Source organism: Ostrea edulis, chromosome 7 (assembly GCF_947568905.1).
Source record: "Ostrea edulis chromosome 7, xbOstEdul1.1, whole genome shotgun sequence".
Lineage (NCBI taxonomy): Eukaryota > Metazoa > Mollusca > Bivalvia > Ostreida > Ostreidae > Ostrea > Ostrea edulis.
This window is the reverse complement of record NC_079170.1, coordinates 51,006,358-51,024,198: the sequence shown is the minus strand read 5'-3', so window position 1 is coordinate 51,024,198 and position 17,841 is coordinate 51,006,358. Positions and strand designations below refer to the sequence as shown.

General features: G+C 34.6%; 1 protein-coding gene across 2 annotated transcripts in view; it reads left to right on the top strand.

Moving 5' to 3' along the window:
• LOC125654676 (uncharacterized) overlaps positions 1 to 17,010 on the top strand; it is a 51,998-nt gene extending 34,988 nt beyond the window's left edge. The window contains exons 25-35 of one of the 2 annotated variants that reach the window (XM_048884681.2): positions 945 to 1,075; positions 1,904 to 1,939; positions 4,155 to 4,239; positions 4,343 to 4,540; positions 4,935 to 5,072; positions 5,895 to 6,040; positions 8,821 to 8,944; positions 11,125 to 11,244; positions 11,387 to 11,533; positions 13,821 to 14,062; positions 14,875 to 17,010. In XM_048884681.2, coding sequence (XP_048740638.2) covers positions 945 to 1,075; positions 1,904 to 1,939; positions 4,155 to 4,239; positions 4,343 to 4,540; positions 4,935 to 5,072; positions 5,895 to 6,040; positions 8,821 to 8,944; positions 11,125 to 11,244; positions 11,387 to 11,533; positions 13,821 to 14,062; positions 14,875 to 15,025 — 1,518 coding nt within the window. In that variant the 3' untranslated portion in view covers positions 15,026 to 17,010. The remainder of the gene's footprint in view (positions 1 to 944; positions 1,076 to 1,903; positions 1,940 to 4,154; positions 4,240 to 4,342; positions 4,541 to 4,934; positions 5,073 to 5,894; positions 6,041 to 8,820; positions 8,945 to 11,124; positions 11,245 to 11,386; positions 11,534 to 13,820; positions 14,063 to 14,874) is intronic. The other variant, XM_056144666.1, reaches the window with a different exon arrangement.
• The last annotated feature ends 831 nt before the right edge of the window (positions 17,011 to 17,841 follow it).

Genomic DNA, 17,841 nt, shown 5'->3' with positions numbered 1-17,841 from the left:
ATTTCATTTCAAATCAAGTTTTTAGGTAACATTCCTGCAGGGACCCTCAAGAAAGATTGTGATGGACTTCTACGATCAGATAGACAATCTTTGTAAAATATTGAAATACGTAGTTTTACCTTCGACATGTATTCTTTAATAACCTGAAACAATTTTTGAAAATTCGAATTCAGTGTATATGGTAATTGTGTGGGATGTTTTAATCTCTTTTGATATCAATGATGGGAAAATAACATAAATACCAATTACAGTATGTGGAAATAGTCCTTACTGGGAATTATGTGTCACTGATGTAGATCTGTGTCGTGTCACCATATTTGGTTAAAAAATGTCATTTAAAATATACATTGCATTTTAGAGCAGTGGAAATTAGATTGATTTTGTAAATTCTGATGGAACAAGATAAAATGTTGCCCGAGTCTTTGAATTGTACATACTTCAGATTTTGTTACATACATGTTTAGATTAGATAAACTACAAAATATGTGTTGGATGGACAGGTATAACACTGTTAAAGAATGCAAAGGAGAAATAATATTATATCGTAGATATGTATGATATAATTTTTATTGAAATCTTGAAAATTTACTTGATATGATAACAAGTTTTGATTTTTTGTTTAAAATTAATGCAAAAGAAAACAATCTAGTGTAGTATGCCTATGGAACCCAGTAATGCATGTATTTATCGTATAACGGGTATTTTCTGCAGCTGTCCATTTAGGAAAAAACGCAAAAATTACAATTGCAAAAATATATACATGATCATAGGTACATATAGGTAAAATACAACTGCAGAAACTGGAAATGCAGAATATAATGTGCTACCATTTACTGATCAAATCACAAAAATTTACAAAGTTCACAAAAAATACGGTATTTGTGACATAGCTCCTAGATAAAACTTGCCACAATGTGGTCCTCATCCTTAATCGTATTTTCCAGGTGAGACTGTACGGTAACTTCCGGATGTTGACAAAGAAGATCCAGGATTACTTACAAGCTGACAGCCCGGGTGTACTGTTCACAAAAATCCTGGAACGTCTAGAGGAAGACTTCAACATGGACGAGTCTTCGTAAGTTCTTCTGATTGAAATATTCCTAATATAGTATCTATTAATATTTATTACTATTGATTGTTATGGATTTATAATTTTATGTAATATACTATATGTATATTTCCTATTAGGCCAATTTAACTTAATTAGTAGATTATCATCCAGGATCAGCAAAAAGTATGGGGCGGGTGGAAGGATTTTATTTTTTAATTTTTATTTTCTGAGAAAAATATTAAAGACAAATGAGTTTTTTTCCCCAACAGATCCGCATCATTTAATGGCAGATGGATATCAATCTATGCTATTTTCATACACTAATTCCAGGTTAAGCTTTAATTTAAGAATATGACAGAAATATACCTAACTTCAAGATTTACGTCTGTAAGAACGCAAGAAATTAAGAAAACCATATAAATCTATTTTCTTCACGTGACTTTTCACGTTCCTCTACCGGAAATGTAAACAAGAAGTGTAAATACCGGAGTCGGACATGAAAATATTCCGGAAATCGCAAATCTTCTCAAAATAAAAAAATTCAGGACAGGCCAATTTTTGAGGGGCGGGCGGGGATGATAATCTATCAATTAAGTTGAATTGGCTTTACATGAGATAGAGTTTGAAAGTTTTGCCCAGTAATTACATGTAATTTCATATTTCTTTACTTTTAATAACAAATCTTTGTGTTTCAGAGATAAATAAAAAGAATTTAAGCTTCAATGTCAAACTTTTCAACATTGGTAATCACTTTTTAAAAACCCACTGAGTAAACATTAATTCGTTTAGTGTTATTGTTGATTTGTTCCATAATGCATTGTATTTAGTAAACATATGAATGTTCAATTTCAGACATGGATTTTTAAAGGTTTTGTCTAAAAACCTAAGGTACCCCTGCCATGCTTTACACAGCTAGTTGCCAGAAGTACATAGTTAGCACTGATTGCTTTCACTAAGAATTCAGATCAAAGTTTCTATCCCAGATGTTTTTCGTACTCTTCACCCCATGGCATGAGACACACTGTAATAATACAAGTTTTCATTTCCCAGCACATGTCAGATTAAGCAGGATTCACTGTATACAAACAGCTGAGATAGTGTTCTGTTCCCTCTCTCACCTATGACTCACAATCCTATTGCAATCACTGCCCATCATATGTTATGTGATGTATGTGTGTTAACAACTTCAATTCTTTTCAGAAAGTACATGACAAATTATGCATTTTCATAGTCAATGTTAACCAGAATTTGGAGATAGAGGAACAATATTCATTATCTTTGTCCCTTTGAGCTTTAGGGATGGGGCCAAAAACTTGATGATGTCCCTGCCTGAAAATGCCTTAAAATGACCAAGGCAGACAGTGTTGTTCATGTTTGTTATTCCTTCTGTCATAGTTGTAATCTGTAGTTCATTATACCCTCCACAAAGTTTTTTTTTTTGGGGGGGGGGTTATATGGAAATCACCTTAACCTCTGGCTATCCAAATTTAAGGTCAAACTTGGTTCATTTCCTCTTTGTATGAGTTAATGCCAAGAGAGTTTTTGAGCATATTGTGGAATTGTTTAAAGTTGTGGGGACAATTTACATGGATTGTTGAGATACAGTTTCATTGGGATATAATTTTGTGGATATTGTGTCTTTGAAACATTATATAGATTGTATTATTTCGTTGTGGTTTGGAATTCATGGTAAAGCAACATCAACAAAAATAGATCCCCCACAAAGCGGTACCCACAAAAATAGAACCCCACGAAGCAGTACCCACAAAAATAGAAAACCCACCCCTATGAAGCGGTACCCACAAAAATAGAACCCCCACAAATCGGTATCCACAAAAATAGAACCCCAAGAAGCGTACCCACAAAAATAGAACCCTGACAAATTCTAATAGTTCCACAATAATGTAATTTTACAGCATTCTTAACAATGTTGACATTAGTATGTACAGATGTACTCTTTTCTTAAAGATAGCATGCAATGCCTAATATTGTAACATTGTAGTTGTAGTTGTAGTCTGGGCTGTGTGACATGGATAAATTTCTTGAAAGTTTATAAATTTGCATCATCTTCTTGGATTGATGGAAATATTAGGCATTGCATGCTATCTTTAAGAAAAGAGTACATCTGTACATACTAATGTCAACATTGTTAAGAATGCTGTAAAATATTTCTACAGGGTAAACCAAAACAGGTAGTTTGCATTTTGTAATTTTTAGATAATGTTTATATGAACTTTGTTATTGCTATTACATTGTAGTTGTAGTGCTAGATAGTGTTACAATTGAAATTTTATAAGAGCACACAACATTGATTGTGTACATGTCATATGATCTATAATTGTGTTATGATTATCAAAATAACTTGTGTGGTTTGAATCTTTGAATGAATTTATATCTTCAAAAGGAAGACTTAATTTAAAACCATAACAATGATTTTCAGAATTTATGCTTTAAGAATGTAGTTGTCATACATTGGTACATTTTCAATCTTGCTTTGAGTCCATTGTTAAATACAAGATGTGTTTGTGAAACACTGATGCCCCCATATGGGCAAACTCCAAGGTCAAGGTCATGAGGTCAAACATTTTGGTGCGAAAAGAAAGGTCTTGTCACAAGGAATGCACATGTGAAATATGAAAGCCACATCACCAACCATTCAAGAGTTATGGTCTAAGTTAACGTTTTTGTGGACAGACAGACTCACTATATGCCCCTAAATGGGGCATAACAATTCATTGACCAATGATCTAAGTTCCATATCGGATAATAACTTGCAAAGTTTGACATCTCTTGCAAGCCTAATTAGGGCTAAGCAAAAATTACCATGATTTCATCTGCATACATAAGCAGATACAGATTGATTAAACTGATTTAAACATTGGTCTTTTCCAAAATCTTTGTGAAAATGGTCATAATAATTATTGATTGTTAACGATGTACATCTCACTAAAGATTTCGAGATTTTGCAGTAATTTGTAATGCATAATGTCTGATGGATTGGTAAGTTTTTTTTATAAAAGCAAATTCTACTTTGTTTTAAGGAATCAGAATGATAGTTTTTTTTCCTCTGAGCCAAGATACCTTCACCAATTCTTGTTTTTAGAAAAAACCTGATTATGGAAACAACTACAGCCATTTGGTGTTCCAACAGAGGGATGTCTGAAAATGAGTTGGTGGAACTTTTGGAGGTAATTACATGTCACTGTGATGACTGAACCACTCTAGCCCTCATTAATCTTTGTCTCTGTCTTCATTTTCTATTTTTATCTTGTGGAATACTTCTATCTATAGGTGCCTATGGCAGTATGGTCTCCTTTCTACATGTCCTTAACTGACAGCCTTGTCAACAAGGATGGAATCCTCAATTTTTTTCACGATCACCTCCGTCAAGCTGTGGAGAGGAAGTACCTCAGCACTAAGGAGCAAAAAATGGCCACCTATCTCAAGCTGGCGAACTTCTTTTCCACCAAGGAACTGACAGACAGAGTGGTAAGTTAAAAGAAGCCACATATCTCAGGCTGGGGAATGCTGAGAGAAAAGTACCCACTGAAATTGAGGTCAGAAGGTAATAGCTCAAGATCATAAGAACAAATTACATTGAAATTTTACAATACACAAACTCCAAAATTATTCAACTGGCAGACTTTTGTATTTCGAACAAGAAAGGTGGAATTTTTATATGTAATTTTTATATAGATTTTGGAATAAAAGGTCAAGATCATAACAGCTTATTTTTCATCCAAGCTTACATCATGGCATTGCATGTCTATGATAGTTTTCAAGTTGCATCTCGAGACAGAGACAGCTGATAGATTGAAACTGATTTGAACTCTGTAGGACAGACCTGTCAGTAAGATTGAAGGATTCTATGTCTCATCCACAGGTTGATGAACTACCTTTCCTCCTAGCAAAGGCCGGGGAGCTGGAGAGGCTGAAGGAGACCATCAGTGACTTCAATGTGTTCCAGAGACTGATCAAGGATGAAGATAGAACTTTTGAACTTATCAAATCCTGGCAGATGGTAAGACCTGAGTGTGGTTTATCTTCAGTCAAATTTAGCTCTGCTAGAATTAGCAATATTACTGCTACATATTATGTTCCATCACTTCCAGACTGTTATCTCATATGTAATTGTTTTCTTTCACTGACCTTTGACCTCACAGTAATGTTGTCAAAACACTCTGAATTCTTGGGGGGGGGGGGGGGGGGGGGGGTACTATAATGACTGCTAGTTAATTACCCCTTTTTCAACTCTCTTGCATTATTCTATTTCATTCACAAAGACTTTTGGCAAGCCTTATATCTTTAAACTTGTGTACATAAAAGAAAAATAGCGCTTTTGAGTAGAAGAATAATGGTTCGATATAACTAATATGTTAGTGTTTTAGAATATACTACACTCATTTTGCAAGAGTAAGTTCCCCAAAAAAAATCTTCCTCCTATGTTTCATACAAAGAATACAATAGTACTTTCCATATGTATCAGTGGAACTCTATTTCTCATGTAGAATTGAACCTCTTAAAGTTTGTGTACCGAGTAATATCTGTTCATGTCCCATTCATATGCTATTATTTTTTAACAAAAATTCACTATCAGAAATTTTTAATTCAGATGCATAAATTGCTCTGACTGTAATATCATATGAAATTTTTTATACAGTGTTTTTCACACAAATTTTGAATGCGACCCTAGGTTGTATTGATTTGAGAAAAATCATACTCATTTTTGTATACTGGGAATTTTTCAATTTAACTCTTCCATGAATGAAAAATTATATAACTAAATTCTGTAGTAATTCATATGTATGAAAAACACTTTTATATGTATCCTTCATTTTATTAGCTGGGAGATTACACCTTAGTTAAAGATGAGTATTTCAAGAAGCTTGCAGAGATCCCTGAAGCTGACCGTGGGACTGAGAAGTATTCTTCCCTGCTGGACAATCTAGGCGGGTTCTTTGTTAACCTCGGGCTGTATGAAGCTGCAAGGTGAAAACATGTCCCCACTTATTAAAACTTTTGAAATTTATTGTATCAGCTATAGTGATGTCAAAGAAATTTGATCTCTTGCAGTTTTGCTCACAATCCTCTTCGTGAATACAGATGATTTCCTTGTCTTGATAGCTTGTATGCTTTCTGGAAATTGTAATAATTCATCCCATTTATAAAAGAATTTGTTATACCATATAGCGAGATTTTTCCATGGGTCTAAAACTTGACAATTTGCTGGCTCAAATGGGTATGTTAAAGGGAAAGGCAACTCTAACCACATTGTTGCCTTTATGAATAAAGTATTACTTACTGATATCGTAAATTACAGTCTTTAACAACAAAAATTCTTGCTTAACAATTCAATCAATATTAATCTATCTTATTTTCAAATTACCTGCCGCTAAGAGAGCAGCCATTGAAGTTTAATTTATTACTTCACACCGTCGGTTTGGGTTTATTTCATCAGCAGCACTGTAAACATGACAATCACGAACAGTTAAGTTTGGAGTCGTATAGATTTGAGCCCGTTCTTTCGCAAGAGGAATTTAAGAAAAGAAGACGTTCAGTCGAGTCGCAAACCAGGCAGATGGTACTCGTTTCTTCATACAAGTACATGTCTCAAACCTCAACTTGTCATTACGAAAATGATGGATTCACAGTTTACATAGTATTTTCTTTTCAAATAACCTTGTTGGGTCAGGAATTTCAGGGGAAAAACTTTTTTCACATCTCCCCTTCGCATTAGTGTAATTAACTGCTTGACAAGAAGGCATCCACCTATTTACAATGTATTCTTAAAAACTACCACATGCACATCTTTGATGATCTTAGAATCTCATCAAAACCGGAATAGACGGTGTGACGTCAAAATTATTGATTTTTATGGTCTTGAATACAAAAGAGTTCAGCTTCATGGCAGATGGCGGGAATTTCAATTTTTAACCTTTTAAAATTAGTACTAAGGCTTATCTAGGCCATGTATGAACAGAATCTTTATCATATAATTAATATTATCATTTATTATGTAAAAAAAATTTGGGTTGCCTTTCCCTTTAATAATTTTAGTGGAATAAATTTTGGCGGACAGAGAAGAGTCATCTCTCTTGCAAATACTGAAGTCATAATAGGGTGCATATTTGGTGGGTAAAATTTTGGCAGAAAGCTATCTACCCACTAAAATAAGCCAAATTTTTCACCCCGTGGAAAAAACCCACTATACGGTAGCTGTTCATTACGAAAATTCTCCTTTAAAAAAGGAGGAACTAGTGCTAATTTTAACGAAGACCATTACAGATACACCCCCCCCCCCCCCCCCCCCCCCCCAATCTCTAAATAGTACTTGTCAAATTGAATCATTCAATTAACATGTATATCTTATTGTAAACAGTATGTATTTCACTCTATTTCCTTCATTTGTAAGATGATTATACTATCAAATGAAATGGGCATGCACATGCTTGTTTTTAATTATGACCATTATCACTAGCCTATTAAAGCATGTCAAATACCTTACAATAAATTTACAGTAAGATTTTCAAACCAATTCATTGAAAAACAAGAAAGTTTTAGATGTTAAGTATTATCCAATCAAAATTCATCACACATGCATGCACGTGGTGAGTGAGTAATTTGCACCATGCCAGTCTTATATATATATATATATATATATATTATTAATGAATTATTAATTTGTATTCACCTGAGGATGGATGTTAAAATCCAGAAAGCACTAGTGATTTAAATATATTTTGGAACTGTATATTTTCCTGCTTTTTTTATTGAATTATATATATATATATATATATATATATATATATATATATATATATATATATACCTACCAGGTAAATTTCAAAATATTTTAATGAAGAACAAAGTGGGGAGTATGAATCCAAAAATATCAAGTTCCAAATCAATATATGTACATACACGCACCTGCATGTGTCTTTCAGCAATTTTAATCATGTTGTTTTTCAGGTACTATAGTATGGACTTATGTTGTAGATATTCTTCCATTTTGTTCATTCATAAAAAAGGAAGAGGTGTTTACATATTAGCCGATTAAGATTAAATAAAAAGCATTCTGATCAGTTCAGAGTCTAAAAATATACGTACAACATAAATTTAAAAACATTTCATTGAAAACTATATCTGTTACAGATCAATACTTGATTGTAGCTTTGTTAAAAATTACAATGCATGTGCATTCACGCCCACACAAATTTAATTTAGGAATTTTTGTTTACTAATACACCATTCATTAGGCCCTCATATCATAAACTTGAAGCAAATATTTCATATTATTTCATTCCTCTGTTATAAAGTTAAGCCAATTTAGACCTTGAAATTGTAAGAAAATCATTGCATGTGCATACATGTGCACCTGAGGATGACTACACATTTGTTCATGTCATTCAACCTCATGTACCTACAGTATAAATTTCTTATTGTTTCGATCATTTATAAGAAAGTTCTGATGATTTTAAAATCATCCAATCAGAATGAATCACACATGCATGTGTGTACGTACAATGTAAATGAAAAATGAGGCCAGTCTTGCGCATCTACAGTCCACCCCCTTTCACCCAGTGTTATTCTATGATTGGTTAATTGTAGAACGGTGTATGAGATAGTACTGTATTAGTTAATTGTAGAACGGTGTATTAGGTAGTACTCTATGATTGGTTAATTGTAGAACGGTGTATGAGATAGTACTGTATGATTGGTTAATTGTAGAACGGTGTATGAGATGTTACTCTATGATTGGTTAATTGTAGAACGGTGTATGAGATGTTGTTGGCAGTATTAGAAGCTAGATTCAAGGAGACTCACACCGCAGTGGTGTACCAATTCTACGCTCAGAAGTGGAAGTACCGCACCAAACATCCAGAAGTGCTCAATGTAAGTAGATGTTCTGTACACATTGTAATGATATCATACATTTCCCAGAGCCAGCTACAACCCTTAAGCCATAGGGGCACCATGGACTCTGTTTACAATGCAGTTACACTGTAACGTTCATTTTCTGTTTCTGGGATAACATAAAACCAAAGTAAACATGGTGTGCATCCAATCACAAACCAAGGATAACTCAATTCAAATCTCATAGCACAAATAAATTATTTGTCATTGAATTCTCCTCACACTTGGTAAAGTCTTAGTATAGGGGAACCTTAATAAGAATATGTTCAAATCATGGATATTTTTGTAATTGTAGGGAATTATGGGTATGCAAGAGTTACCTCTGCTGAATACTAATGAAAAACTGATTAACAATGGATTCATGCTTTTTCCTTTTTCACTTTAATGAAAAAATTATTCTTTTTAAGAACTTATTAATTAAGATATTTTTATCTACTTGATATGTTATGGCAATTTGAAGAACTCGAGCTAACCTCAATGTTGAACTAGGGTGGCATCGAACTTGGTGTTCTTTTTATCATTTCAACAGTCTTGTTTAAAGTCAGCATTTCACAAATACAATCAGACCTTTTCTCCATTTTTATGCCCCCCTTTGAAAAAGAGGGGGCATATTGTTTTGCACCTGTCGGTCGGTCGGTCGGTCTGTCGGTCGGTCTGTAGACCATGTGTTGTCCGCTCAATATCTTGAGAACCATTCACTTGATGATAATGATATTTCATATGTGGGTTAGTTATGAGTAGAAGAGGATCCCTATTGTTTTTCAGGTCAAAAGGTCAAAGGTCAAGGGTCAATCTACTCTCGACATTGGAATATAATGTCCGCTCAATATCTTGAGAACCCTTTGCTTGAAAGACATCAAACTTGGCACACTGGTACATCCTAAGGAGTAGATGACCCCTATTGATTTTGAGGTCATATGGTCAAAGGTCAAGGGTCAAACTGGGCATAGGAATATACTGACCATTCAATATCTCGAGAACCCTTTGCTTGACAGACATCAAACTTGGTATGCCAGTACATCTTCAAGAGAAGATGACCCCTATTGATTTTGAGGTCACATGGTCAAAGGTCAAGGGTCAAACTTGACATGGGAATATACTGTCTGCTCAGTATCTTGAGAACCCTTTTCTTGACAGACATCAAACGTGGTACACTGATACGACTTCAGGAGAAGACGACCACTATTGATTTTGAGGTCACATGGTCAAAGGTCAAGGGTCACACTAGACAGGAATATACTGTCCGTTCAATATTTTGAGAACCCTTCGCTTGACAGACATCAAACTTGGTACACTGGTACATCTTCAAGAGAAAATTACCCCTATTTATTTTGAGGTCACATGTTTAAAGGTCAAGGGTCAAACTGGACATAGGAATATACTGTCCGTTCAATATCTTGAGAACCCTTTGCTTGACAGACATCAAACGTGGTACACTGGTACGTCTTCAGGAGAAGACGACCCCTATTGATTTTCAGATCACATGGTCAAAGGTCAAGGGTCAAACTGGACATTGGAATATACTGTCTGCTCCATATCTTGAGAACCCTTTGCTTGACAGACATGAAACTTGGTACACTGGTACATCGTCAAAAGAAGATGACACCTATTGATTTTGAGGTCGCGTGGTCAAAGGTCAAGGGTTAAACTGTACATAGGAATATACTGTCCGCTCAATATCTTGAGAACCCTTTGCTTGATAAACATCAAACTTGGTACACTGGTACATCTTCAGGAGAAGATGACTACTAATTATTTTAAGGTCACATGGTCAAAAGTCAAGGGTTAAATTGGACATAGGAATATACTGTCCGTTCAATATCTTGAGAACCCTTTGCTTGACAGACATCAAACTTGGCACACTGGTACATCTTCAGGAGTTGATGACCCCTATTGAGTTTTAGGTCACATGGTCAATCCACTCTTGACATAGGAAGGTATTGTCTGCTCAATATTTTGAATTGATGATACTACTCTCAATTAAATGATGTGTGTGTGTATAACCCTTTTCAATTTTGCACCATGGGGGGCATATGTGTTTTACAAACATCTCTTGTTTACACTAGATCTCTATGCTATTCATATTTAATAGAAACATTTGCCACACGATCTGAAAGGCACTGTGAAGGCCTATGTGCATCTTGTTTACTTTGTTGTAGGCTCTGCAGAAACTTGGTTTGATCTGTGAGAAGCTGATGGAACTGGATGCCAGTAAATATTATTATGAGGATGCCATCAATCGACAGAACCGAATTGTTACTCCAACACAAAAACTGCAGGTAGGTCCTTAAACTACTAAATACACCTGTAATTTTTGCGAAACCCTGTAGGGAATTTTAGTATTGTGTAGGTTTCCACCAAATATTTTTTTAACTATAAAGTACCCATATTTCAGCAGCATTTACTATTCATCTTTGACAGTTGTGTGAAGGTATCTTAGGACTGGCCAGTGTTATGAATCTTAAGAACGACATGATACAATCCCGAAAACTTTTGATACGAGCCCTGGAGCTGGCTACAGACGTCCTTGGCAGACAGCACCACTTTGTGGCAGCCATTTTCAACAAGGTAATGTATTGACCACATTAATTTTCTAATCATCATAAACATAAAAATTTCATCTCTTTAGATGTGATATATACAGAATATATTAGATTCTTTAGTTTTCATCAGCTCACCTTAGCTCAAGTATGACTTCAGATGCTAGAAATACAGTAGACTTGTTGAATATAGGCATATGTACTTTATTTGTGAAATTGTCAAATCACAAATGCTGTACTCTTAAGGACCTGATTTAATTGAAATTAGTAATATATAAATAAAATCTCGTCTTTTTAATTCGTGAGAAATATCTCATGAATTAGTGTAAGTACTAGTCACTAGTGTATGATAAGGAATCTACAATGAGTACTGCATTTCTTGTTAATCTGGAGTAGGATTGTATGATAAGAATATACTGTTGATCTGGAGTAGGATTGTATAATGATTTCTTGTTGATCTGGAGTAGGATTGTATGATAAGGATTTCTCATTGATCTGGAGTAGGATGTGTGTGATAAGGATTTCTCATTGATCTGGAGTAGGATGTGTGTGATAAGGATTTCTCATTGATCTGGAGTAGGATGTATGATAAGGATTTCTCATTGATCTGGAGTAGGATTGTATGATAAGGATTTCTCATTGATCTGGAGTAGGATTGTATAAGGATTTCCTGTTGATCTGGAGTAGGATGTGTATGATAAGGAATCTAATACATTTCTTGTTGATCTGGATTAGGATGTGTATGATAAGGATTTCTCATTGATATGGAGTAGGATTGTATAATGATTTCTTGTTGATCTGGAGGAGGATTGTATAAGGATTTCTCATTGATCTGGAGTAGGATGTGTATGATAAGGATTTCTTGTTGACCTGGAGTAGGATTGTATGATAAGGATTTCTCATTGATCTGGAGTAGGATTGTATGATAAGGATTTCTTGTTGATCTGGAGTAGCATTGTATGATAGGGATTTCTTGTTGATCTGGAGGAGGATTGTATGATAAGGATTTCTCATTGATCTGGAGTAGGATGTGTAAGATAAGGATTTCTTGTTGACCTGGAGTAGGATTGTATAAGGATTTCTCATTGATCTGGAGTAGTATTGTATGATAAGGATTTCTTGTTGATCTGGAGTAGTATGTGTATGATAAGGATTTCTTGTTAATCTGAAGTAGTATTAATTGTATGATAAGGATTTCTTGTTGATCTGGAGTAGGATTGTATGATAAGGATTTTTCATTGATCTGGAGTAGGATGTGTATGATAAGGATTTCTTATTGATTTGGAATAGGATGTGTATGATAAGGATTTCTTGTTGATCTGGAGTAGTATGTGTATGATAAGGATTTCTTGTTGATCTGGAGTAGGATTGTATGATAAGGATTTCTTGTTAATCTGAAGTAGTATTAATTGTATGATAAGGATTTCTTTTTGATCTGGAGTAGGATGTGTATGATAAGGATTTCTCATTGATATGGAGTAGGATTGTATAATGATTTCTTGTTGATCTGGAGGAGGATTGTATGATAAGGATTTCTCATTGATCTGGAGTAGGATGTGTAAGATAAGGATTTCTTGTTGACCTGGAGTAGGATTATATAAGGATTTCTCATTGATCTGGCGTAGGATTGTATGATAAGGATTTCTTGTTGATCTGGAGTAGTATGTGTATGATAAGGATTTCTTGTTGATCTGAAGTAGTATTGTATGATAAGGAGTTCTTGTTGGTCTGGAGTAGTATTTGTATGATAAGGATTTCTTGTTGATCTGGAGTAGTATTGTATGATAAGGATTTCTTGTTGATCTGGAATAGTATTAATTGTATGATAAGGATTTCTTGTTGATCTGGAGTAGGATTGTATGATAAGGATTTCTTGTTCATCTGGAGTAGGATTGTATGATAAGGATTTCTCATTGATCTGGAGTAGGAAGTGTATGATAAGGATTTCCTAATGATCTGGAGTAGGATTGTTGATAAGGATTCCTTGTTGATCTGGAGTAGGAAGTGTGTGATAAGGATTTCCTGATGATCTGGAGTAGGATGTTTGTGACAAGGATTTCTTGTTGATCTGGGGTAGGATTGTATGATAAGGACTCTAATACTTCATTTTCTGTTGATCTGGAATAGGATGTAGATACAGTGTGATTTGCACTGTTTGAGATGTTTTTGAAGGTCACAGATACATTTTTGGACGACTGAAATTTAAAGCTCCTTTTCATATCCATTTCAAATGACGTGCTTTTTCTTTTAAAAAAAGGTGAGGATTATTAGTTTAGTGTAGTTTATCAAATGGCACTAATTTTGTTCACTAACAGCTTGGAGTCCTAGGTTACACCCAGGGCCGTGTGGAGGAGGCACTGGCTTACTACCTCCAAGACCTGAAGCTGACCCGTAGTGAGGTAGGGGTCAATCACCCCACAGTGGCCCGAATCCTGGGCACCATTGGAATGGTGTATGATGATAAGAATGACAAGCTGGCTGGAGAGCTGTACGAGGGCAGTCTGGCCATGTTGTTGGATACCTATGGGTCTGCCCATGTAGACGTGGCAACTGTCAGGTCAGTGCATAATCATACAACAAGAGTCAGACAGAACATTGAGGACTGAAAAATGTTATGTAGTACTGTATAGCAAGTTTTTTTTCCTTGGGTATATAAACTTTCACAATTTTTTTATCAGGTATATAAATAATATCAGCAGGTTATATTTTGATGATGTGGAGTTCCAAAACCTATAAAAAGTTGATGTACAGTGTAGTGTAAAACCTTTTACTGTCTCAGAAACTACGAACATGAAAATAAACAGAACAATAGTTTATTTACCTCCCAAGCTAAATGAGTGCTACATGTACCTTGGACATAAAAACAACCAAACTGCCTTACAATATTTGAGATTGATATTGATTGGGCATGTGATTTAAAGATTGCGGGAAAGTTGAGTTCAGAGCACCTTAAGTTGCAGAGCGACATTGAATTACTGATGAAGGACAACTAGGTTTCATTTTAAACTTTACTTATTTTAGGATGATTAACAAACAGGTTTTACAACTTAAATTAATGTTTCTGGTCTGTTTGGATATTGGCATGAAGGGGTCATTGATGTGGGACTCTGAGGAAACGCACGTGTCTGAGAGGGTCAAAACGATACCCTCTCACATACAATCACATGTAGACAAATAGGTGGAAAATTGCTGTTATAAATATAGTTGCTTGTACATATTCGTATCATATTCAGAGTATCGCATACTTTTTATGATATTATTCAAACGTTAATTATGACCCTCAAATAGCAATTATGCAAACCTCTGGATTAGACAAATTGTACGATATATCTTAGAAGTACTATTTACCTCAGAGTACATTTTTTGTAGGTATAACCTTGGTACCTTCTACTTTGCCACAAACTACTTTGCCAAAGCCAAATTCCAGTTCCAGGAGGCCTACAGCATCTTCCAGGCCTTCCTGTCAGACGATCATCCAGACACCAAAGCTGTGAAGGAAGCTCTCGACGCTGTGCCTTAAAGATGTACAAGGAATGCTTAGTTTACACAGTGTGGAGGAACACCTAGTTTACACCAATGTGAAGGAACACTTAGTTTACACCAATGTGAAGGAACACCTAGTTTACACCAATGTGAAGGAACACTTAGTTTACACCAATGTGAAGGAACACAATAGTTTACACCTGAGAAACCTAAGTTTACCCTTATCCAAAAGCAGTGTCTTATTTTATGTCAAATTTACCCTATATGTGTAATTGTGAAAACTGTAGATAACAGAATTTGTTGTTATGTGTATGGAACTATATACATGTATGTAATTAGAGGTCTCAACAGAGTATGTGTTACCTAGATTAGTGTTGTTCACATTCACACTCACTCACTCACTATCCGAGTTTATCGTCTGTGTTCCCCTCGTCAGGGGTTCGACGTTGTCTGGCTGTCCACATTATTCATTCTAATGTTATGTTGTGAAGATGATTTTGTCTATTTTTGATTATGTTTATTTTTGCTATGTATAGAGAATACATATGTACAAAGTGAAATCCATATTACATCAGAATTGTAATGTTGACTTGTGATATATTTAACTAAGCAAACTTGGTCGTGTATACATCATCAAATCCATTATTACCATTTCCTGTAAAACTTAATTACCAAATTTTTTTTTATTAATTATTGAGGGGGGGGGGGTTGAAATTCCGAATCTGTCCACAACGTTTCCAATTGTATATTGTTGATTTTCACATGAAATCATTTCATTACAAGCTGGCTGTGAACAAATGACGTTGGTCTAACAACTCAATATGAAGGATGAAAGTGCACTTAGATTACAGGAATGGAAACATGTGTCCATGCATGTATACTGTTTATGTACCTGTGATTCTGATAGAATACTTTTCTTCTACTTATTGGGATCAGTATTTTCACACCTTTTTGACTTATTCAAGGTGTAATTACGTTATAATCAGTAATGGTCTTCCTTATATTAAAACCTGGTGGGTCAGTGCCAGTTTCTGCACACTCAGGGGACATATAGACATGTCGGGAGGGGGGGGGGGGGGCACTGGATTTCATGGTAGACAAGTTACCATTCTTTATTATAGTTCAGTTCTTCTTGTTCCCCCAAGAATGTAAATTCTCAGACATATCTATAGCATCCAAAAAAAAAAAATCCCCACAAAAATTAATGTTGCCACGTCACATGAAATTATACGCAGTAAAACTTGAAAAAGAACTCTGTTAAGTCAAAACCTGATTTCAACTAAAAGTATTCAGATTTCAATATACAATAGAAGTTTAGATAATTTTGAACCATCTAAGTTATTTCTGTTGCATGATCAGTTAATTCTGAGTATTGTTTTTTAATCATTGACTGCTTTTGCAGATGTACTTCATGATATTGATTGATATGTCTCGCATGTTTTTTGCGCTGTGATATAAGTTTTATATTATTAATATCCATATACAAACTGGGTTATGGCAAATGAGAGAATTGTTTTATTTTTTATTTCAAATTCTCTGTACCCATCTATGATGCTAAATTTATTTGTTATACAAACATTGTAATTCCACAAGATATTGACAGGGTTTTTATTTAGAACATCCCACCTTGACATGCATATGTTGGTGTCGGTTTTTCCACATTGTTTTGAAAACAAATGTGTTTACACATTTTCTCCACTTTTGTAATCATGACCATGGAGACATTCCATTGTATATAACCTTTTAACTTTAATATTAATTTCGTCCATTTGTGAACTATTGCTCAATTAATTTTCAAACTCTTAGATTTTTAACATTTTTTACACCTGTGATATCTTGCAACTACTGATATATTTTTAAGCATTGTTAATTATTTGTGCAATTGTTTTTTTAATACCTATAATCATTGTCAGCATTATTATTTTTTTTATTAATTAGTGTATAGTAATTTCAGAGCAGTATAATCGCCTTTATTTTATAACAATACTGATTTCAAAATAAACTATGCCGTCCATGAACAAATTATGTCTCAACAGTATATGGGTGTCTTGAAAAGGGCAATTTCAATATTATTACACGTATTGAGTGCACAGGTTAAATATGTCATGTTGATGAATTTGATCATTACTTCCAACAACTTGTTTCTCAAATTAGCATATAGGTAGGTGTTTTGTGGTTCTATCATTTTTTATTGGCCTAAAATTTGTGGATTGGTCAAAAATTGATTCATAATCTCTTGGAAAGCCACTCGACATTCTTTTTTATGAGCATAAATTTAATTGTCTCCCATGGATCACTTTTAAAAGTTCTTGTGCTAGGGCAACTTTAAAAAAAAACAAAAAAAATTGGTGTTTAATGAAAAATGCTGAAATCACAATGTAGCAGAGTCTGGGAGATGAGGACTGCTAAAGAAGTCTAAGAGGAATGAACGAATATCTAAGTAGACTCACAGAATTCTGTAACATATGCCCAAACTGTAGGAATTTCTCAGTAGATTCACAGAATTCGGAGTTGCATACCTATACTCTAAGAATTTCTCATCAAGTAGATTCACAGAACTCTGGGATATATACCCAAACTTTTGGAATTTCTCATCTAGTAGACTCGCAGAACTCGAGTTACATATCCAAATTCTAGGAATCTCTCGTACAACATTGGAAGTTGAAAAAAGTTTCCCCATCAGAGTAGACTCTGGGGACTCATCGAAACTCCATACATTTATAATCCTATGTTACCACAAGTATTTGACAACAACTATTCTCTTGGGATGAGATCTTAAAGATGGATATAAAACATGTCGCAGTCCACGGCTGAAATGAGTGTACATTTCAGCCATGGATTGCGACAATGAAT